The 24,038-nt window shown below is 40.1% G+C and overlaps 1 protein-coding gene across 1 annotated transcript in view; it reads left to right on the top strand.

Annotated features, from left to right (window-relative positions):
• The window catches only part of RAPGEF5 (Rap guanine nucleotide exchange factor 5), a 193,273-nt gene extending 173,324 nt beyond the window's left edge, over positions 1–19,949 (top strand). The window contains exons 21-26 of the mRNA XM_060248650.1: positions 2,678–2,768; positions 6,276–6,326; positions 6,676–6,763; positions 13,028–13,092; positions 17,839–17,893; positions 19,105–19,949. Coding sequence (XP_060104633.1) covers positions 2,678–2,768; positions 6,276–6,326; positions 6,676–6,763; positions 13,028–13,092; positions 17,839–17,893; positions 19,105–19,223 — 469 coding nt within the window. The 3' untranslated portion in view covers positions 19,224–19,949. The remainder of the gene's footprint in view (positions 1–2,677; positions 2,769–6,275; positions 6,327–6,675; positions 6,764–13,027; positions 13,093–17,838; positions 17,894–19,104) is intronic.
• The last annotated feature ends 4,089 nt before the right edge of the window (positions 19,950–24,038 follow it).

The following is a 24,038-nucleotide window of genomic DNA, read 5'->3' as shown; positions in this document are numbered from 1 at the left end:
TCCCATACTACTGATCAAGCTGATCCCTCGCTGACTGCGGCATGTACCTGCTGCTCACTAGTTGTGGGAATTCCTACCTCTGCTGTAACTGTCACCTCTTCCCCTTCTCAGGGAACTCATCTATAGTTAAAGGCAGGGGGTTTTTGCAGAAAAGGCTCAGCAGAAACTCATTTGCATATTAGGCTATACCCCCTACTATCACCATTGTTTCACACAGGATTTTGTTGTAGAAAAAGCCCAGCAGGAACTCATTTGCAAATTAGGCTACAGCCTCTGGTGCTCAGCCAGCGGTGACTGTGCCTGCTCAAAGAAAGCCCTGGTTAAAAGCAGATAGGAAGACCCTGGTGCCTCCCCTTGGCCACATGCATCTAAATCCCAATGCTGTGCTCCCCCATTTGTGCCTTCTCGTTATTCCCTCTGGGTCCGTATGCTCCAATGGCTGCAGCAGATGGGACAGGGATGTGCACACATTCCCCCTACACCCCGTGTCTTGCCACCTGCAGCCAGGGAACTGTCACTGCTACCAGCCCATCCTACCAGTGCTGGTGACAACCAATGGCATCATGTGCTTGGAAGCAATGGCCATGGTGGCGGGAGCCATGTGCCATTGGTTGTGATCCAGCCAGCCCTCATAGCACAGGTGTGGGACAGAATTGCTGTGCCCTTCCAAATAAGCTCGAGTTTCAATTGATGCTGTGCCAGCATTCAGATGCCTTAAAAACTGTCCTTACAGATTATGACAGTTGAAATAAGAATTCACATTTAAACTAGTTTTGGCAGCAGGGGAAGGGAAGGGGTCAATTACTTTAGTAATTTGCAGATAAATTAAAGTGTTAATCTGTAAGGTCTTTTCTGCACGTTCCATTTCTAGTGCGTTACAGTGTATGCTTATTTAATGCATGGAATCCAGATTTATTTATTTATGGTAGTGCTGCTTATGCACAAATTTTGCTTTTTCCAGGAATACAAAATCCTCTTTTTTTTGCTGCTAGAGAACTGAGATTCTTCTATCAGACAGTGTTACTATTACTTATGCCAGGGATGACCAACGGTAGCTCTCCGGATGTTTTTTTGCCTACAACTCCCATCAGACCCAGCTAGCATGGCCAATGGCTGGGGCTGATGGGAGTTGTAGGCAAAAAACATCTGGAGAGCTACCATTGGCCACCCCGACTTATGCAACTTACAGCATTATTATTATTTATGCAACTATTACTTACATGGTCAGCATGCATGTCACATGTCCCTGTTGGGTGGTACTTGTAATGTGAATGTGGAAAGTAATACCCAGTTACTACTCAGTGGAATAAATAGGGTGAATGTTAACTAAATTGTCGTGACAAACTGCATTATAGACTGCTGGATGCAGGAAAATAAATGTAAGAATTATAGGAATAAGTGCAAGAAACACTCTGAGAGATTTAATTTAGATAAATTCCAAATAGAGCAACTAGGGAATTTTAATTTCAAAGTCAAGAAACAGTCAAGAACAAGGTTGGTTATTCCTGAGATTGTCTTTTGTTTTATAGTCTTTGTAATAGGAAAATTAAGTAGTAGGAAGGAATATCCCACAGCTTCCAATAAATATGATAAATGTATGATTATGTGCAATGTAGTTACTTAAACTTAAAAGCAAAATTGCAACCATGTGAATATGATAGATTTGACAAATACAACAAAGTGGAACTTATCAGCTCCACTAGTATGTATGAATGGTAAAACTAGTAGTAAGAATGGGGACACATATTTTCTTAACATTAAACCACTTGAAAAGCACCACCCAGTTTGACTGTTTGTGTAGAACTTTAAAGTCACCAAAATGTTCGGGGTCAGTTTCTAGACTTTAAAAAGCATTTGAGGGTGCATCAGGTTTAAAATTTATTTTAATCTGAACTAGTCCACAAAAATGGTTTAAAGTGGATTTTTTATTCCATAGTTAATGTTAAAGGCAGGCATTCATGTGCATCAACATGCCCTAGGAGTTTTTTAAAAGTTTTTTTTAATGTTCATGGACATCACAGCAACAGGGTTGAAAAAGTGCATGGACAGTCCCCCCCCCCCCCCCCGGGTAACATAAAATGGCACAACCAAGCAAATCAGAGAATATTGACTATAACTAGGTGTAAAAATATTTCCAAACTGTGGAAGAGAAAAATTAATTCTGTACAACACTATATTGAACATGAGTGAAAAGGAGTTTGAGTTTTCACAGTAGGGATAAGTTTTGCTTCTGACGATAAGACTGAGGTAGGAAAAGAACTACAAGCATAGCCAAAACTTACCTTCACCAGCATTTACAGTTCAGGAGAAGGAGCCAGGCTTGGGCATGTTGTGCATTTTGGCAGTGCAGGGAGTGGGCTGGTTCTCCGTGGCCTGCCTCATCAGGCCTTGAGTTGTAGCGGGGGTGGGGAAAAGAGCCTATGGGGGGCTATATGGGCATGCTTGCAATGGGTTTCAGTTGCTGCAAAGGATGAGGAAGGGTGAAGAACAGAATTCTTGGGGCATCTTATTAGACTTGTAGTTAGTTATATAAGACAGCTTTGTTGGTGTAATATGGTAGGAACAGTTAACGTGGCATAACCTTCCATCCAAATAATAATGAGATTTATAAATAAGATTAATAAGATAATAAGATTTATATAAACAGGAAATGACATTTTTTTTCCTCCTGTCATAGCTGCAAAGCCCAAAGAAATCTGAACTCATTCTTTGCCATTGTTATGGGTCTCAACACTGCATCTGTCAGCCGGCTTTCTCAGACGTGGGAGGTAATAAGAGTATTACATTGATACATTTTTAAAAATTCTTTCCGATCTTTGTTTTGTCATTGTCTTTGTATTAAACCAAGGAAAACAAAGTGCTGGACAATTAATTGCAGACACAAATAATGCAGAAGCTGCTAACATTTTCAGAAAAAAACTGCAATAATAAAACAAAGGAAGATCTCAGACGTTACACTACTTAAAATTCATGATATGGGTTGCAGCGTAGAAGTTGGTTGGCTCTACTTCACATGGTGAGCTTATTTGGTTTCTACTGCGTTGCCCTGTGAAATGATCCCTATGTGGATTGTATCTGCTGGGTTGCAATATATTGCTGTTATCAACATGAAATGGAACCATACAGTGCAGAGCCAAAATATATGGTTAGAATGTAAACAATGGCTTGCCAAGTAGAGCAGGCTCAGTTCCCATAGAGGTCATTTCAAGCAGCATCCTTATGGCAACAGATCATCAGACAGAGGTCAGTGTTATATTAAATAAGATATTGGAACAAAGTGACCAAAGCAAAAAAATATTTATTATTGCACAGTTGGCTAAAACATTTCAAGATGATTAGTCTGTCATAAGAACATAAGAACATAAGAGAAGCCATATTAGATCAGGCCAATGGCCCATCCAGTCCAACATTCTGTGTCACACAGCGGCCAAATATATATATATATATATATATATATATATATATATATATATATACACACACACACACACTGTGGCTAATAGCCACTGATGGACCTCTGCTCCATATTTTTATCTAACCCCTTCTTGAAGGTGGCTATGCTTGTGGACGCCACCACCTCCTGTGGCAGTGAATTCCACATGTTAATCACCCTTTGGGTGAAGAAGTACTTCCTTTTATCCGTTTTAACCTGTCTGCTCAGCAATTTCATCGAATGCCCACGAGTTCTTGTATTGTGAGAAAGGGAGAAAAGTACTTCTTTCTCTACTTTCTCCATCCCATGCATTATCTTGTAAACTTCTATCATGTCACCCCTCAGTTGACGTTTCTCCAAGCTAAAGAGCCCTAAGCGTTTCAACCTTTCTTCATGGGGAAGGTGTTCCAGCCCTTTAATCATTTTAATCGCCCTTTTCTGAACTTTCTCCAATGCTATAATATCCTTTTTGAGGTGCGGCGACCAGAACTGCACACAGTACTCCAAATGAGACCGCACCATCGATTTATACAGAGGCATTATGATACTGGCTGATTTGTTTTCAATTCCCTTCCTAATAATTCCCAGCATGGCGTTGGCCTTTTTTATTGCAAACGCACACTGTCTTGACATTTTCAGCGAATTATCTACCATGACCCCAAGATCTCTCTCTTGGTCTGTCTCTGCCAGTTCACACCCCATCAACTTGTATTTGTAGCTGGGATTCTTGGCCCCAATGTGCATTACTTTGCACTTGGCCACATTGAACCGCATCTGCCACGTTGACGCCCACTCACCCAGCCTCAACAGATCCCTTTGGAGTTCCTCACAATCCTCTCTGGTTCTCACCACCCTGAACAATTTAGTGTCATCCGCAAATTTGGCCACTTCACTGCTCACTCCCAACTCTAAATCATTTATGAACAAGTTAAAGAGGATGGGACCCAGTACCGAGCCCTGCGGCACCCCACTGCTTACCGTCCTCCACTGCGAAGACTGCCCATTTATACTCACTCTCTGCTTCCTATTACTCAGCCAGTTTTTGATCCACAAGAGGACCTGTCCTTTTACTCCATGACTCTCAAGCTTTCTAAGGAGCCTTTGATGAGGAACTTTATCAAAAGCCAGCTGCTTTTGTCCAGCTGCTCCTTCCTTTAAAGAACAGATCGCTGATGTATATGACTCAATGAAAGGAAACACAGTGCTAATTAACAAACACAGTTCCACAACCTGGTATGGTTGCTAAATCTAGATAGCATTTGAGTAGTATTAAGACTGTGCCAATCCTAACCTGAGGAAATGAGGCAGTGCTCCTGTTAAGTACAAAGCTGTTTGTGCAATGAAGAAGAGGACAGCATTTCCCAAGGTGGTTGCGAATTTCATTCTTCGGATCTGTCATGTTTTGATATTAATCATATATTGATCAAATTCACATGGAAGACATAAAAATTTGGACCCTAGGGAGCAGTTCTGCTGGCAGAACAGAAGCTCCTCCAGTGGAATGGCATTTCTGTTTGTAGAAGAGGTGGTGTGATTCCCCCCTCTCGCTGCAGACCACCACTTTGTCCCCCTCACTCTTCCTGGGAATCCACCGACCCACAGGAGCACAATAGGAAACACAGCAAATTGCAGTGAGAAAAGGTTTTAGAAAAGTTTAGTTCCTCATTCATGGCTGTACTTGCAGTGCTTAGAATCCAAGCCAGAATTGTAATTCTTGTACAAAATGAATTAAATATCAGTGGATAGTCCTATATTTTATGCATATTCAGCACAGAAAACTAGTGATGCTTCCTAGTGCTGCTTCTGTCACTTTACAGAGTAGACTTAACTACAGAAGGCTTAACCTAAGTCTGGTTCATTTGTTTAAAAGATAGCGTAGATCAGAGTATCTGAAGAGAAATATTTTACTAAATGTTTACATGAAAAGGAATATTGAGTGTTTTAACTTTTTTTTATGGGGATGGTAGATTTTGTTTTGGTGGAGTCAAGAAATGAAGCATTCATGGCTGTGAGCCTGGGGATTAATTTGCCCAAGTCCCTCTTCAAATAAGGCATGAGCCAGTGTTTGGCTAAATAACAGCTGTCCAACAGGAAGGCATATTGAAGGCGCTATATAAGCAAGCCTCACCCTCTGCTGCCCTGTCCAAGCAGTATTCCATTGAGAAAAAATTATCTTTTCTGCAAGATAACAAATATTCTCTGGCTCAAGAGTGCTGTGTGAAATACTGTTGTATGAGTGTCACACCCCATTAGTGTCTTTGACACCACTTTTCCTCCAGTGTTTAAAACCTGGTGAGTGCCAGATAGTTACTATATTTCTGCTGCTATGCCCCCTGCCTTTTAGCAGTATGTGACTGTAATTCTACGACTTGACTGCTTGAAAGCATATCCCCTGCTGTTTAGAATCCTGCCCCAACAGATCTTCACCCTCCCCTCCCCATGCAGCGGTTATCTTCTCTGTACCAAAGATAATAGTGCTACAGATAGGGAACCAGGGCCAGTGTTAGTATGGTGCTAAAAATGCTTCTTTCATTTAACTATTAGGACAAATCTTAAGAAAAATTAGATAGAGATTTTGCTGAATGAAATTAGCACAGATGTTAGGAAAGCAATTAACTTAAAATAATGATGATTTGGAGTATCTCAGAAGGAAAGATGACATTATTCATAATGGGGAATTATGGCACTAAGAAAGAAGTAAGTACCAGAGAAAGTGACGTCTTGGTACTTTTTCATTAAATGTACCGCATATGTGAAAGACTGTTCTGGGGGGAGGTGGAAGCTTTTGCATACCTGACTGCTTGTCATTCACTTTCTCCTGATTTTCCCCCTTGTATCATAGAGAATCCCTGGAAAATTTAAGAAGCTCTTCACCGAACTTGAAAGTTTGACGGTAAGTATAATGCTTTCTGTAGGGGGAAAAAACTTGCCTTTTTTCTAATCGTGTTAGTACCTAATGGAAACAACAACTTTTAGAGCTGAGATTTCCTATCCTCAGCTTTCTAGAAGACACTATGCATCTTACAAGGGGTGTGGTAGTTTCATACATATTTGAATATATCTTGGTTCATTTAGTAAGTTAATCTTCTTTATAAAACCTTTATCTGTCTCATATTTCAAGGAAACCTTCCATTTCTAAGACATGTTGAGCTCAAGAGCGTGAAATGGATTTCAGATTGTTCTTTTAGAAAGCATATTGATTTTTCTTCTTTCCTTTTTTTACAATCAAATTGTATTGGTAGGACCCTTCCCTGAATCACAAAGCCTATAGAGATGCATTCAAGAAAATGAAGTCTCCAAAAATCCCCTTCATGCCTTTACTCCTTAAAGGTAATATTTATCTTTTGAGTAATTTTATCCACGTAACTCCTTCCATAGATTTTATGTCTTTAATTAAAATGTATGATCATGTTATCAGGAAAAGAGATAATAGGGTAGTGAATGAGTAGCCAATAAAACTTGACTAATAGGGATAGGCATGAACCAACTTATGAACCCCAATTCAGCACAAACCAGGCTGGTTCATGGAACATGAACCAGGGGTTTGGGAGACTAGTTCATCCCCTGAACCCTCCCAGAAACCTCCTCATGGAAGTTTGGGTTCTTAGACAGGTTCAGAAGTGAGCTCCAAAGGCATTTAAATTCCATCAGAACCAACTTCCACATCAGGCTACCTGACAAGAAGTGAGCCTTGAAGGCATTCATGGAAGTGTGTGCTTTGGGGTTCATGAAAACCCCTGACCTGCATTTTTCCAGTCTGTGCCCATCCCTGTTGCTTCTTTTCAGCTTTAGCTGAAAGCTCTTGGGCTGGCAGCTAGAAGTGATTAGTTTGATCAATACCTGTGTTCCTCTCCAGTAAATATTCTCTTTTCCATATATTTATGTATTTAATAGCATGTTTCTAACTGTTAATATTAAAATACGGATTTAAGAGGTGTTACTGCCCCACTGTACGTACTGTATTGTCTCATACTTTAAACCTGTGATAGAGATTCCTCTGGTGGGCTGTTGTACCATGTTCTCTTTGTATTTTGCCTGACTGATAGATGCAGTCTCCTTGTGATGAAAGCTATTTACTATAAATAATAGACCCAACAGTGACTAGTAATACTAATACTAAATTCCCAACTAGATGCCTTGCATTGGATTGTGCAGGTGACCTTGTATCCCTGTAGGCTAAGCATAATGGATATAGTTCACACTTGGGTGCATCATTAAAGGAACATATTACAGTGTCAATAATACTGCCAAGCACTCCAGTTCTCTTGATAGTTCCATCTTACTATATGATTGATAATTGGCCTTTGTTTCCAGCTTCCCTCACTTTATGTTAAAACATATTCTTGTTTAGTGTCTGTCTCTGAAAAGTGAATAGGACAAGCATTGTGAATAATCCACTTAATCTGGTTCAAGGAATTGTAAACTAGATATATCTTTGTGTACATTATTGTATTTATGAAACTGGAAACTCTCTCTCAGGCCCTTTACACATTATTGTTCTAAACTAGGTGTTTCAAGTAAAGCAATACAAGGATGGGAATTTCATACAGCAAATTTCCTTCCATTAATGAGCCATCTCTGAAGCACTATGGTCATTTCAAACAGTGCAGCTTCCCACTGCCACCCAATGGTGTCAGTGCATCTCAATGCTGGCACTAGTTGTTTAGTGTTATAGTGGTCACATTAGAACATTTCTTAAAGGGTGTGTGAGGAAACGGCATTGTAGGAAGCACTATGGACATTTTAAACAGCACACCGCAGTGATTCAAAGTGCAACAAAGGGGTTGAAAATATCAAAAAGCAGTTTCCTCAAAAGCAGCTCAACCATGCTTTGCTAACCCAATGCAAGCAGGATTGTATGATCAGGTAAATCAATTTTGCTAGCAGCCTGTTACTAAAATGGGTCAGTCTGAAATAACAGAAAAAAGCCATTAGTAACCAGTTACTAAAACAGAATACAAAGGCAGTTTGAAAAGGATCTCTCTCTCCCCCCACCCTCTCTCCCCACACACACACATTTGCTTCCAACATCTACAGTCTCCTTTGGAGAATGATATATATAATAGATTTGTAGGATGAGTCAGCATCCATTGGCATGGATATCTATTTTTGTAAACAAAGAATAAAAACCCTGACAACTTAAAAAAAAAAACTTGGCATAATAGGATTAATTCACTTCTATTTTGAAAGATGTAGAAGATAATGATTTCTTATTTGCAAATGCTTAGCATTAGACATAATCTGTTAACCAGAACTCTGCTGTGCTGTTGTGCCACCTATATTTTATGCTGTAGGAAGTCAAAGCCTGGTTGAGAGACTGCATTTTCCCTTTTACTATCCAGCAAACTAGTCCTACAGTGGTCACAGTTCATAATTTAGGAACAGGGTGCCAGGAGTTGTTACTTGTCAGAAGAGTTACAATGGTAGTGGTGGTGATATAACAGTTGATCCATGTGGACTGTGGGCTCCAGGTATGCCAGCTGTGTTGCTTTGGTGAAGTGTACTGAAGTGGTGATGGTACAGCCTTCCACAATGTAGCATGGCTTGTGTGAATGTATGGCTCATGACCAATTGTAGTACATAGTTCAAAAGCTTCATTTGGGTGGCATGCTGTGTCAGTGATGGCGGTTATCTGTTGGCAGTCCCAGGAAGATGTGGTGCCGGTGGAGATATTCCACATTATTGACCTAATGTAGGTAATAAACTATTTACATATGCAAGAGACTCTACCATGGACATATGGCCTCCAAATGCAATCTTGCTGTGAAAAATGGTGTCCCTTGGCAGCAGACCAGGTACAGAGAGGGAGGGAGGAGAGAAAGCAAGATAGGAAGAGTGACTGCAGTCCTGTGCTTAAGACCAACAACATTATCAGAGAGAGATTGTTGGTCTGAAAGGTATCACCAAAGGCCTCTGATGGAGAACTCATTGGGGCCAGTCCTGACTAGGGCTGCCAGTTCCAGGTTGGTGAGAAATTCCTGATGATTCTGTGGTGGAGTTTGAGAAGGGCATAGGAATTAGGGCTTCAGAGCAGGGTGTGCCAGACCCAGGTTCTTGCTGTGGAAGCTGACTGGGTGATTTTGGACCACATGCAGACTTTTCAGCCTCACCTACCTCATAGTGTTGTGCAGATCACAGGGGGGAGAGGAGACTGATGTAAGCTACTTTACCCCCCCCCCACTATGGAGAAAGACTGTCCTTTTCCTATGTAAAATCTGTAGGGAGGGGGAGGCAATGGAAAGCTGAAGTCGGAGGGACAGATAAAGGGAAGGGGATAGGGTTGCCAACTCCAGATTAGGAAATTCCTGGTGATTTAAGGGGGTGAAGCCTGGAGAAGGTGGGGTTTGAGGAGGGGTGGGACCTCAGACAGATACAATGCCATACACTCCACCCTCCAAACTAGCCATTTCCTCTTGGAGAACCACTGCTGCCAATCTCCAGGTGACAGATGGAGATCACTCAGAATTATAGCTGCTCTCCAGATGACAGAGATCAGCTCCCCTTGAGATGGGGGGGGGGAGTGAATGCCTTCACTTGGGTAGGTGGAAACACAGCAAGGGTGGTGGGGGCATTCTCCCAGAGCCTCTTTCTAGAGCCCGTTGTATTTTTCTTCACAATGGACTTTATTCCTAGTACAGACATAATACCCAACAGTAATAAAAATAGCAATAAAATAACAGCAGTTAAAACACCCCATAGCTATTAGAGAATGTACTTGTGTAAAATGCCATCAAGTTGCAGCAGACTTACGGCGACCCCAGCAAGGGCCTTTCAAGACAAGTGAGAACCAAAAGTGGCTTGCGATTGCAAGCCTCTGCAGTCCTCCTTGACAGTCTCCCATCCAAGTACTAACCAGGACTAACCTTGCTTAGCTTCTGAGATCTGACAAGATCGGTGTCACGTTCTCAGGGTGCAGGCAGGCAGGAGTCCAAAGCTAGTCCAAGGTCAAAGACCAGGAAGTCAAGCAGGAGCCAAGTCACCAATGCAGAATCACAAACCGGCATCAGAAGTCAATGTTCAAAAGCCAAAAGGTCAGGGTGCCAAGGAAATCAAGCTGGTCAGGATCAGGAAGGAGTGTGGATGCAAGCCAGAGAATAGACTTGTTGCTTCCACAAGGTTACCAGGTCCTGGGTGGGAGCTATATGGGAGTCTCAATCAGCCTGCTCCCTGGGTGGCGGTGACTCTGCTAGAACTCAGGGCTGAGAGACCTGAAGCATCAGCATGCCTCATGTCTTCACTCTGAAAGTTCTTTCCGAAGCCTGCTTTGAACTCTTTAGATGGGAGGAGGAGAGCTTGGAGGAGATTGATCTTAAACAGCTGACACTGGTGCCTGGAGAGTGATTGATGGGCCAGCTGCTGTTTGTTCAGCTGAGGAACTGGCTGGCAACTCTTCCAGGTCTGTTAACCCTTCCAGCTCCTCCTTGTCGGGGCTCATGACAATCAGGCTGTACCATGCCACCTTCCCTCCCATTAAAAAAATACAAATATTTTAAAATTAGCAATATCAGCAAATTTAACATAACAGATGCCAAGCCAATGCAAAGAAACAAACAATAAACTAATTTATAAACACATCTTTACCTAATGTCTAAAATTTTAAAAAAAGAAGGTGCCAGGTGAATAGCAGTTGGGTGCGAGTTCCGTAACCAAAGTACCCCCTCATAAAAGACCCTGTCCCTTATGGCCACACATCTTACCTCAGGTAGAACAGCAAACAGGACCTACAGTGGAGATCTCCATGCTCAAACAGGTTCATATGGAAGGAAATGGTCTTTACAGTTTTGCTTGCATGGTTTTCTTGTTATCTGTAATCCACAAATAGTATTGAATTATGGATGTAAACACAAACACTTACATGACTAGAAAGAAGGGCAGAACAAAAAACATCACTGATTGGGCTTGAGCCACAGTTCAGTCTGCCCTAGCTGGACTCATCAGGGAAAGGGAATTAATACCTCTAAGTAAGAATAAGTTATATAGGGATTGCTGGAAGCTTGAAATAACCCTTCTAAAATGGGGGGGGGGGGCAATACCGCTTTTAAGGTAATTGAATTTCTGTACTAAGCTTTGTTGTTTCACAGGCACCGCTTTTGGATATCTGGCTGGTATTTTCAAATATTTAATAAAACACTGTTTCACTTTTACATTGTAGCTCAGATGCAATTTTCTGCTCCACTGAATTTATCTAGACTCATACGTTTTGGCAGCAAAGCAAATGTCTTTTCTTCTCGCATTCTTTCCCTCCCCTCCCAAAGGTTTTCCCCTGCAGTCTTTAAAGAACACGTGGGGAGGGGGGAACTCTTCAGTCTTCAGCAGTCTACTTTATTAACATTGACAGTAACAATTTCACCTCCTTTTTGATTTAGTGATGGGGCAGGCAATTTAGTGTGGTAGGAGTATATATATGATGTCGCACCTGGGTTCCAGGAATGGAGAATGAAGGGAGCACAGAACAGTATGGAAGGAGTATGAGCTGCAGTCAGACTGCCTGTTTGGCTGAGGCCAGCCCCAGGCGAGGTTTAAAGCATTTGAAGAGCACACTTGTGTGTTGTATATTTTGACACAGATAAACAGTACAATACAAACAGCACTTTCCCGGGAGTAAGCCCTACTGAATAGACTTTAGTAGAATTTAGGTTAGATCTGTTTACGATTGCTCTCTAAATTGCTAGTGCAAGTTACTGGAGGGATACTAAGAGAGCAGGGTGGCAATTGATGGTCTTACAATGCAAACAAATGGCTCAGTCGCAAGTCTTATTGGCAGACCCTTTCACTACCTCTCCACTTTTTTCACCTTTCAGGTTGCCATCTGAGAGTCTGAGTGTTATTTTTTTAACAAGTGTTATTTTTGTCTTGATGCACTAGTTGCTTGATGCAGCTTTGTCCTAGTGCTTTGGAACCCTGTTAGTCAAAGACAGTGTTTTTGTCTTTGAAGTTTGTTCATTATTGATTCAAAACCAGAAATGTCATACTTAATTAGGTTGCCAGGTCCTTACTAGCCACCAGCAGGGTGGGGGGTGGGGTTGCCACCTTCAAGTTGGAAAGCTCCTGGAGATTTAGAGGTGGAGCCTGGGGAGAATAGGGACCTCAGTGGATACAATGCCATAGAATCTACCCATCAAAGCATCCATTTTTTCCAAGGCAACTGACCTCTAAGGTCTGGAGATGAACAGTAATTCTGGGGGATCCCCAGGTCCCACCTGGAATGCTCCAGATGGCGAGATAGCCTTGTTTGGGAAAGCTTTATTGCAAAGCCAATCCTATTTCTTGCTTGGTTTCAATCAAGAGAGGTTATGCTTATGCTTCAGTGGGTGGAGAATGGAAGGACTCGTCTTTCAAAGAACCTAGCCTTCACCCCCCCCCCCTCCCAACTAATAAAACCTAGAGGTTTAAGTTTATGAACAGTGGATTTCAAGATGAAATAGATAGGCAGTGATGCAATAATGTAAATGTCATCTCAGTTTGATTTTTTTTTAATCTTCTGTTTTAGGTACAGATAGGGTATAAAATGTAACAATGTTCATCAGTATATTTTAATGCAGTTACCATGATGTTGCTGAGCATAAAGTGAAAATAATTTGTTTTGTTTTTTAGATGTAACATTTATACATGAAGGAAATAAAACTTTTCTGGATAACCTTGTTAACTTTGAGAAGCTGGTAGGTAATATTTCCCTTTATTAAATTTGATATTGTGAGGAAATTATTGCTACTTTATCATCTCTTCTTTCACATAGCTGTAATATTCTCTTTTTGTACTAACATTTGAATCTTTTGAATCAGATACATTCAGCATTGTATGCAGCTCTGTATCCAGAACTTCATTATCAGGAGGATGGTTTTCTTTAACCAAACAGCCAGGCTTTTATCTGTCATCCATTTTACTATCTTACTATCAACTATTTGCCATGAAATTAGAATCTAATTTTAAAGACTGCAAAAAAAATATCAGAGGATGGGTGCAGAAGACTTTCTCCCTGTTGTACTGAAGCATGATAATCTCCCTGGTGGTAAATATTACTGGAATACTTAGCCATATTTATAATGTGCTTTGTAAATTAGCAATAGTGGAAGAATTAATATATTAACTTTGAACAATTTAGGTGAGCTTTTTTTTTCACAGTTTGCAAAAATATGCACTTATGTTTAATAAAATCCATAAGTGCTGAACATATTCGTCTGGTGCAACCAAGACAACAAGGAATTCATTATCAGGTTCCATGATAAATACAAAACAGATATTTTAAAAAATATTTATTTAATTTTATGAGTTATAATTCATACTATAGTATAGTATAAAACTATAGTATAATGAAACAACTCAGGAGATGGCTTTTATAAGGGAACAGGATTGTAAACTATTTCACTGTATCTATCACTTTGTTTTAAATTACGTTGTCTTCTACCTTTGTAACCCACTTTCTGCATTACATTATGTCACACCTTAGACCAGTTTGTTTTACATTGTTTTCCTATCATGTAATCCTAGTCTCACTACATTGTTTATCAAATGTCTTATGCTGTCTGATTGAATTGTTATTTTATAATCTGTACTCCGCCTGGAGTCTCAGCAAGAAAGGCAGGCTATAAATGAAGCAAATAAATATAACAGCTTTTGCACAAGTAGGGGATATCTGTACAAAACTATCCTCTACTGCATTTCACAGCATTTTTATAATGTATGGCGTTATGGAAGGATGGCCTACATTATATTATATTATACAATACAAAATTTATTCTAATTTCAGTACTCCTTCTTTGGAGTCCAGTAAGACATATTGTGCTTTTTTTCAATGTGATGCCATGTACCCAGTTAATTGCTTCATCTTAGTTGGCTATACTCAGTTAAAAGTGTTTTGTTCCAGTAGATCATATCCTATGCTTAGACTGCAACTGTGATCAAATAATAATTGCAGCAAAACTATAGACTAGCCCTTCAGCTGGGGTAAATCAATGTCGCTTCATGGATCTATGCCAGTTAAAAGCATTCTAAAATCAGACCTTACATGTGTAATTAAATTGGAAGGGTTTTTCTCTTCTTTCCTCTCTTTCCCCTTTTAAAGTCTTGTTTACTGCATGTAAATCCAAATGACCATACTAAATCAGATTATACGCTATTTAGGATTTCAAAAAACTTCCCAATTAATTTTCTTTAGAAAACCACTTAACTGATGATTTTTCTAAAGAACAAATCTTGAAAGGTTTTGTAGTACTTAAGCTTATATATTTCTTTCAGACTTTCTAGTATGAGGTACTTCTCTTAGCAGAAAAAGGTAGCAAATGTGAAAAAAAATTAGGTCATATCTGACAAACCCATCCCAGTTTTCTCAGATGGATACTCTCGTTTACTATAGGTTCTTGGCTAGTGATTCTGAAGCTCTAAAAAGAAATGGTGCTTCCTGTTATGCTGCAGACATGGTAATAAAATGTTAACGGTAATGTGACTCCACAGAATATTGACTGCAGACTCACGAACTGCATCACAGTTTTATTCTTTCACAACTAAGATGACATATCTTGCTAGAAGAAAGACAATGTGGCTTACTGTTTTTAGTTACTTGTCAAGATTTATGTAATCTGTTATAATCAAAGAGAAAGTAGGCTCCCTTCCAAGGGAGACACACAAGAAATTCTTAATAAAGTTGAGAGATCCCCCTCTCTTAGTGAACCAGGAAACTGAATGAATGTGATTGTAGTTGTGATTGTGAGTGCTGGAGGCTAACAAAGTTATAGCCAGAACAAAGTTTGAATACAGTGGCATCTTTAAGACCAACAGAGTTTTATTCAAGGTGTGGTGGAACAGGCCTGCTTTGGCCTGCCAGCCCTTTTCACCCTGCCCTCCAGGGTTTACCCAACACCTGGAGAGGCTTCTGTGTCTCCCCAGTAACCTGCCACCACCACCTGACCTTTGTGGGAATTGAACCACTGGGAGGGTCAGGACTTCCCAGCTTCCCTTCTGTGTTCTGAGATCTTGCCTCTGTGTCTCATGCAGCCCAATGCTTGGTCACCATGAGGACAGTTTACTGCCTTGTGTACTCCTGGAGGAATAATCACTTGCCAACTGCTGGCCTTCCCCTGGCACTTCTTTTAAAATAGCATGTCCAAGATGGTTACGGTCTGTGTAGTACAAAGAACCACTACCCACATAAAAAATGATAAAACATTTATTGAAAAGAAAATGTTTACAAGCATACTTTTATCACAGCACCAGATTGAACAAGGGATTCAAAAGAAATGGGTAAAATGCAATTCCTCTGTCCCTCTCTCTATACATGCCCTATCAGATTATAAAAATATAAGACACACTTTTTTTAGCATAGGATATTATAGATCTCTACAAAATGACCATTACTTTGAAGCTTCCTCCAGCTCTCCAGGACAACACATGGTTCTGCCTGCTCCAGACCTCAGTTAAAAGTTCTGTCTGCTCTGATGGACTCAGCACAAAACAGACCTTCCTTGCTCCCCTGAATTTAATCACCTCTCTTTCCTCCACCCACTGACCAGGTCAGGGCAGGTTAGAAAAGCTTTTCCTGAAATCTCCAGAATTTTCTTTCTTGAAAAATCTCTAATATTTAATTTCTTCAAATCACTGTCCCTGTTTGGGTAGGTGGGTGCAGGGAAGCTTGATTATCCCATTGTCTAGACCTATTAGTGTTTGTATGAAGGTGAACTGAGGCAAATCTAGGAAGCAATTCCCACCTTAGTGCCTGTTCTCTGCCCAGGGGTGGAGGGGAGATTTAAATCTCAGAGCAAAGTTTTGCTCATTTCAAATCTCCTGTAAGCCAAAATGCCCTCAAAAGAGGTTGGGGAATTGACAGGTGCGCACCTTTGGCTTAAAAGGATCTAGAATCTATGTATACAGAATTCCACTTCCAGAAATTATTGCTTAAAATTACCAGGGACACTAACTAAGAGAACCATCAAAACTTTATTACAGAAAAATATAGAACTCACACACATACAAGGTCATGAATTTATACAACACGCATACAGTCCTAATAAAAATAGAGAGAAATGCATAGAGGTAATATAAGGATGGACAAACAGGGTGATAATTACCAATCGTAGTCTTCAAGGAAGGCTCCAATGGCGAAAAATGAGGACTAGGGGGATGGTGACCCTCAACTGGCCAAGAATCGGGGATGTAACTAAACAGTGGAAAGGGGATACTGCTAGATGCACACGTGTAAAAAGTTGGGTCAGAGGTTGGCCGGCTGGCCCACAATTAACGGCCCCGTATACCGACTACTGAATACTGTATACTGTATACTGAATTTGTATCTGAAGCTGAATAGAGTGTAGCTCCATGACCGCTGTCTGTTTTAATGATGTATAGTTATAACAAATGTTTGATTTTAATTATATATTATGAAATGTTAATTTTAAAGTGTAATTTTATATTTTTATGTTAGTTTATATATGTTGTAAGCCGCCCTGAGCCACTCGGTGGGAAAGGCGGGATATAAATCCCAGATAAATAAATAAATAAAATAAGGCTTCCCCTGAGCCCATAGTAAACGAGAGTATCCATCTGAGAAAACCTGGATGGGTTTGTCAGATATGACCTAATTTTTTTTTCACATTTGCTACCTTTTTCTGCTAAGAGGCTCAGAGAAAGACCTAGATGCTTCTGCCTCTTCAAGTAATTCATAGGCTGAAAGGGAAGCAATAGTGGCCAGGTTGTCAAGTTTCTTTGTCCCCATGGAGGAGCAGAATGGGCGATACAGTTCCCATACACATCTAAAAAGTATGTCTGCTACTTCACATGTTAAGAGAATTGTTATACACATCTGTTACACCAGTGTAGTGTAGAATGTCAAACTGGGATCTAGGAAAACTGAGGAGAATTGAAGCTTTCTGATCATGATTCATGACCCAGTCATTTTTCTCATCCAATCCTGCCTCATAGGGTAGTTATGAGAATAAGACAAAGGAACAGAGAATAACATCCGCTCCTTAGAGGCTAGGCAGGATTAAAATGTATTAAATAAATAACATAAATGTGAACACAAATGCAATACTGTATTATGAGATGGCAGTTGGCATTTATTTTTATTTTTTTTTAAATGTGTGCTGCATTTCAGTGCAATGGGGGCTAGCAACTCTGGCTTTACACACAGTACTACTTATGGTTTCATCCTAAAGAGAATTGCTTTTATGTTCTGGATACACAAAGAATCCAGATGGTTACCTTTCCTATAAAAGCAGCTGTGAGCTCATGACCAAAGCCTTTGTTATACTTTTCTTCTATATGATCTTATATTGTGTAATTGCCAAAATCTGGCAGAGGAAAACAGCTTGCTTCCTGCACTGGACATTTGCCACGGTGTTCTATTTTTAAAAGCTTCACTTAGATTAATATTTACTGGCTGAATTCTCTTTTGTTTTGTTTCATTTTCACAGCATATGATTGCAGACACAGTCCGATCACTGAGACATTGCCGGCGTAACCAGTTTGGTGAGTACATTGCTTGGCTTGCTCACTTTCTAGCCAGACTTTGGAATAAGTATAAAATTCCTCTTTCCAGACAAGTCTCTTTGACCAGCCTTGTGATGCAATAAACTTTTTCTTTCACCCAATGAAATAGTCTTTTGGCACCTTAAAATCTTATACTTATTGTGACATAAGTTTTCATAGACTACAGATTCACTTCATCAATGAATGTGTATAGAGCAAATAGAAACTGGAAGTAGGGTTGCCAATCCCCAGGTAGGGTCAGGGGATCCCCAGTTTGGAGGCCCTCCTCCTGCTTCAAGATTATTAGAAAGGGGGGGGAGGGAATGTCTGCTGGGCACTCTATTATACTCTATGGAGACCAATTCCCATAGGATATAATGGATAATCGAACTGTGGGTATATGGGGCAGCTGATTTTTGAGGTAGAGGCACTAAATTTTCAGCATAGCATCCAGTGCCTCTCTCCAGAACACCTCCCAAGTTCCAAAAAGATTGGACCAAGGGGTCGAATTCTGTGAGCCCCAAAGAAGGTGCCCCATCCTTCATTATTTCTAAATGGAGGGAAGACATTTAAAAGGTGTGTGGTCCCTTTAAATGTGATGGCCAGAACTCCCTTTAGAGTTCTGTTGTGCTTGACATTCTCTTGCTCCTGGCTTCACCCCCAAAGTCTCCAGATATTTCTTGAGTCAATCCTGGCAACCCTAGCTAGAAACCTGTGAAGCATCATTGAGGTGCAGGAGAATGATTTTGAAATCTTGTCTTGCCCTTCACAGAGCAGAGGAAGAGGGAGAAGTCAGCTTGCTTAAGGCCCCAGGAATGTATAGAATCCTGAAAGCACCTTCAATCTAAAATGTACAATTGATTTACCCCTTAGTAGTTTTTTATCTTGTTCCCAATGCATTTAGCTACTCAGGTAATTTAAGCTAATTTATGTATTTGAACAACCTTTTCTGGAGTAGAGGCCATATGAGAGCAGATATGGGGAAGCCACTAGCTACAGGCCCAGGCAAGGTCAGAAGTAACCATCCTTAGCCACATCTATTATTCATTAGCACAGAAATAAAGTTAGAAATTAAAGTTTGATAATTTGTAAGCGTCAAAGTATGCTTCATTGCACCTTAGACCTGAGTTCAGAAAAAACCAAAGAACAAAGCTGCAACTTCCATTTTTAAAATAATAATATTTTTAATTTTTCTCTTGTCTACCCTTTAGGAAGTGAAGTGCCCCCAAAAGAGCATTTGGAGCTAAAGTCTTATGTCCATCATTTGCACATCATAGACAACCAACAGATGTTGTTTGAGCTTTCTCATCGGATAGAGCCTCGTGTCTGAGTTCACACAAACTTCAGTACTTTCAGTTAAGTGAACATTTATGCCAAGCAAGTTGCTTCCCTGGGAGAAAGATGTTTACTGAGTTTTATCAGTAGCTGATGCCACAACATATACAGGAATCTCATGCAAAATGAAAAGAGGAGCTGTTCACATTGGCCTTACAAGGATGAGCAAAATGTCAGCTCCATTCAAATGCAGAGCGGGAAAGAGAGGAACTGAATTTTCTTTATTCAACATTTGAGTTTCCTTAAAAACAGTAATGGTCCAGAGTACCTTTCAAACCAGATTCTGTCAGTGTTACATTTAAAGAAAATATTTATACCACCATGAAGGAAGCAACACCGTATGAGAACAATGCTCACAATTCACTACACAGGGATGTACCTCATTGATCATAAGCTGCCAAAGTATTGACTGTTGCCAAAAAGAAAGAGGAAGTACTGTGAGCAATCTTGACTTCCCTGGGACATATAGCAACCACTCGTTGAAGCATAAAGCAAGATACCTTGTTAAGAGCACAGCATTCAAACAGAATTCAAACCAATTATTAAAAAGTACCAAACAGCAGCTATTATTTGATCCTATCACTTCCACTTCAGAATGTGCTTCATAACAAGAAACAAAAGTTCATGTGAATATAAGTTCTGGTAACATATGAAGTGTCTCTACACTTGATTGACTAGAAGAGAGCATGGTTTTTATAATGTTTCTCATAATTAAGGGTTTTTTAAAAAAAAATTAGAGTTGTCTCTGTTGCTGCTTTACCAGTGATTCTGATTTTTGTAACAGTGTCTAAAGTTGATAGGCTCCATTGCATATTACAAAAGAATGCTGTGTGATTTTTTCTCCATGATTGTTGTACATAAAGTAACTAATTAACTTTAGATAGGCACTGGCTAAATAGATAAGTGGAAATCTATCAGAGGGTAAATGCAGCCTAGAATGAGCAGCTTCCAGTATAAGATATAGATGCCACAAAAGCAAAGTCTCTATAGAACAGTACTAGGGACCGTTCTGCAGTGTTTATTGCACACTAAGGGTGTGCACATGCAGCTAATGAGCATTAACAGCTTTCTTCTAGAACCCAGGACCTCAGGGCCTGTCCCCAGTTGCTTGGGCAGAGAACTGGCCCTACAAGCAAAATGGTCTGTTGTGCCACTATTTGGTACATGTGTTAGAGGTTACCCAGGGCTTTTTTTGAGCAGGAATGCACAGGAATACAGTTCTGGCTGGCTTGGCATCAGGAGGTGTGACCTAATATGCAAATGAGTTCCTGCTGGGCTTTTCCTACAAAAGAAGCCCTGTATGATTTACCTGCCAACATTATTAAAACAATACTTTACATGCATTGAAAACCTAACCTGCAGAGCACACACTTTTCATTTTAGAAGACCAAATAGACACGAGGCCTTTCCCAGACAGTTCAGACTTTAACATAACTGCATTTCTGCTTTTGAGGAATAGTCCCACAAGTCTCTATTCAGAGGCAATAGCAATATACCCACATAAAAAGGGTGTGAATTACCTGTGCTCAGGGAATGGCCATACTGCAGGATATGCATGCTAGCATACAAAAGAGATGCTTAGCTTTTGCAAAACAGAAATCTCTGTGTAACTGAAATGGATTAGCCTCAAGGCAAGATCTGATTAATGGCTGCTGGGACTATGACAAGGACCAGTTCCTCATATGGCCTCAGTTTTAACTCACATGAGAATCTTTTCCATGTAAACTGAGCACTATTGTTATGCTAGCAACATGTACAGTGTGGGAAGTGGAGTTGCCTTTAATTGGTGGTGTCATGGGCACTGTCCAACTGATTTTGTGATGCTTCCATAGTCATATTCCAGGATGTACATTGTACTTTGTCTGGCTTGGAAAATATACTATTTTAAACCCAAGAGCTTCCTTGAGAGAGAAATCTGAGTCCCGTTCAGCAAATATATATTGATATATGTAGCATAAAAAGTATTTGTCTGGAAAGCCTCACACTCTTTTTGTCTAATGATCTTGTTCTATGATATCAAAATAAGGATAAGTAAGCAGCACTTTCCTCTAATAATTCTCCTTCAATATCAGTTTTCATTTTGATAAATCATTATTAATAATTAGTATTACATGTACTTTTGAAATTGCCTGTAATTTACACGTTACTAGAACATCTTCACTGTAATGGTATTAAGCTGTCTAAAGGAATTGCTGTTTGTGTTTGGTTACATATGATACGTCAATACATTTCACTGTGAAAATCTATTTATATGCAGCTTTAAAGAAAATACTCCTATGTGGGCAGTGAGCATATCCTGCTTTGTGATACTATGCTAGACAAACAAGGCTAGGGAAACATATAGTCGTGTTTGAAATGTAAGTCTGTCAAAGCAAGTGAACTCTCCTTTTCTGTAATGGAATTGCTTGTGGTCTAAAGACCATACTTGGTTAGACGTTTTTTCTGCACAAGATTCTTCCTGGTAGATTATATTCAATATACCTTATATTGAAAGAGAAATAAAATCAGCTTTAAGTCATAAGGGTTTTTTTGGGGAGGGGGGGGAGGAGGATTCCTTCAAGTATATTTTGGCCTCCCCAATATGAAAATTGTGAAATAGTGTACAGGTATAATATAAGAAGCTCCGTGGCGCAGAGTGATAAAGCTGAAGTACTGCAGTCCAAGCTCTCTGCTCATGACCTGAGTTCGATCCTGGCAAAAGCTGGGTTCAAGTAGCTGGCTCAAGGTTGACTCAGCCTTCCATCCTTCTGAGGTCAGTAAAATGAGTACCCCGTAAAAAGTCTGTCATCAAAACATTGTGATGTGACATCACCCCAGAGTCAAAAACGACTGGTGGTTGCACAGGGGATTACCTTTACCTTATAATATAAAGAAATATGTTTCTGAAATACAACTGTAGTTGCTACTACAAATGTGCTATATTATTTCCCTTTTATTACAAAAAGTCTTTATGCATTACAATGGAGGGAAATTGACTGTCCATTGAATAAATATATTCATAAGGTAATTTGACAAATATTAACAGCTCCAAATAAACTATTAGGTACATAAGTTAAGTTTTCCTTTTAGACACTTAGCTGTAAATGCAAGATGCTTTTATAACAAAATTGCAGCTCATTTTTTCAGCAGTGCGAGTTTGCTACAGCAGGGCTTTTTTTGAGCAGGACCACACAGGAACACAGTTCCGGCTGGCTTGGTGTCAGAGGATGTGGCCTAATATGCAAATAAGTTCCTGCTGGGCTTTTTCTACAAAAAAAGCCCTGGCTACAAGCAAACAACAAACACACAAAAACTTCTGGCCAACTTTGCCTTCATGTACCATTTTTCCTACAAGTAGTTTTTTGATCACCATTCTTGTAATTAACCTTTAAGATGTGTGCAAACCAGTCAGACCTTCGGAAGGTGGAAATGGGCATTATGACACAAACATGGGAACACGCTACATTTGGCTTATAATGCTAATGATGGAGGTAGGCAGGAGAGCATTTGAACATTTGATTCTTTAATTGAAACACAAATGCTTAGTCCTTCCACCATGAGCTATTCTCCTTTACAGGTTAGGGTTTGTTGTTTGTTTTGTTTTTAATTCTCCCACCAGCGCCTTGAATCCTGAAGATTGGCTAATGAATAAATGGCTAAGGGAGTGGGGAGAATCAGTAGACGAGTGTTCACTGATGAATGCACACATCTGGGAAATGCATGTTGGCTTAGTTTTTCCTACAGTTAAAACTACAGTTAAAACTTTAGCGTTAATGTGCCAGTTCATCTCCCCGCTTTCTAGCAAAGTGGTATACTGAAGAGCTGCTGTTCTAAAATGCTTCCGCTTCAAGAACAAACCCATGTGTCCCCCCCCCCTCACATTTGTTATATAGAGATCTGATACCTTCTCAGTTCTTTAGGGGTGGCCCAGTGTATGTGGGAAGAGAATGGTTTTTTCAGACACAACGGTAGATTTAACAATAGATTTATAAAACGTGGAAGTGACATAACAGTCCTAAGCATATTAGTCTGGGAACAGCATTTCATCATGCTTTGTTGTTACCTCTTAAAAATATTGACTGATAATAGCAATGTTGCATCTATTACAAAAAGACCATTCGTTTCCATTTACCATTACTGCTAAAACAACCAAGAGTACAACGGAGCCAAGCACTTCTAAGGACAGTGTTCACATGTTGTTTGAGTGGTACAGTTGCTGTGGTAGCTGTACATAGTGCTCAACTGGCTAATACTTATGCCATACTAACCAAACTCTCCCCACCCATCTCTAGAGTAGTTTTGTAACTCTTAAAAGCAAAGGGAGAAATGGAAGTATAAATGAATAAATGTAATTGGACAACCCTCCTGAAACATGGGAAGACAGACAAGACTGATGACTGAACCAGCATTTGAGTTGCTAGTATGTATATCTGGCACTTTATATTGTGAAGTCAGGAGGAAAGTGGGTTCATCCTCCTATGTCTTATTCCATTCAATGGGAGAAACTGAATACATGTACTAATCTCACACTGAAGCTGATGGAACTTATATAATTACCTTTGGCTAGATAATTGCTCTTGTTAATCTATATCTGCTGTTCTTCATAGCTGGAAGAGTCAGATGAAGAAATAGGAGAAAACTGACCGTTTTCGCACACAGCTTACCTCGCAGTCACAATCCTGTTCCCTCCGCAGCGTCTGGTCGGATTTCCCACCATCTCCGCTGAAGTTACAGGAAATGCCGCAGCTTTTGCATAGCAAACGTAAACCACTAAAACCCAGTTTACATTTGCTACGCAAAAACCGCGGCACTTCATGTAACTCCGGCGCAG

Source organism: Heteronotia binoei, chromosome 10 (assembly GCF_032191835.1).
Source record: "Heteronotia binoei isolate CCM8104 ecotype False Entrance Well chromosome 10, APGP_CSIRO_Hbin_v1, whole genome shotgun sequence".
Lineage (NCBI taxonomy): Eukaryota > Metazoa > Chordata > Lepidosauria > Squamata > Gekkonidae > Heteronotia > Heteronotia binoei.
This window is presented reverse-complemented; position numbering and strand designations above follow the sequence as displayed.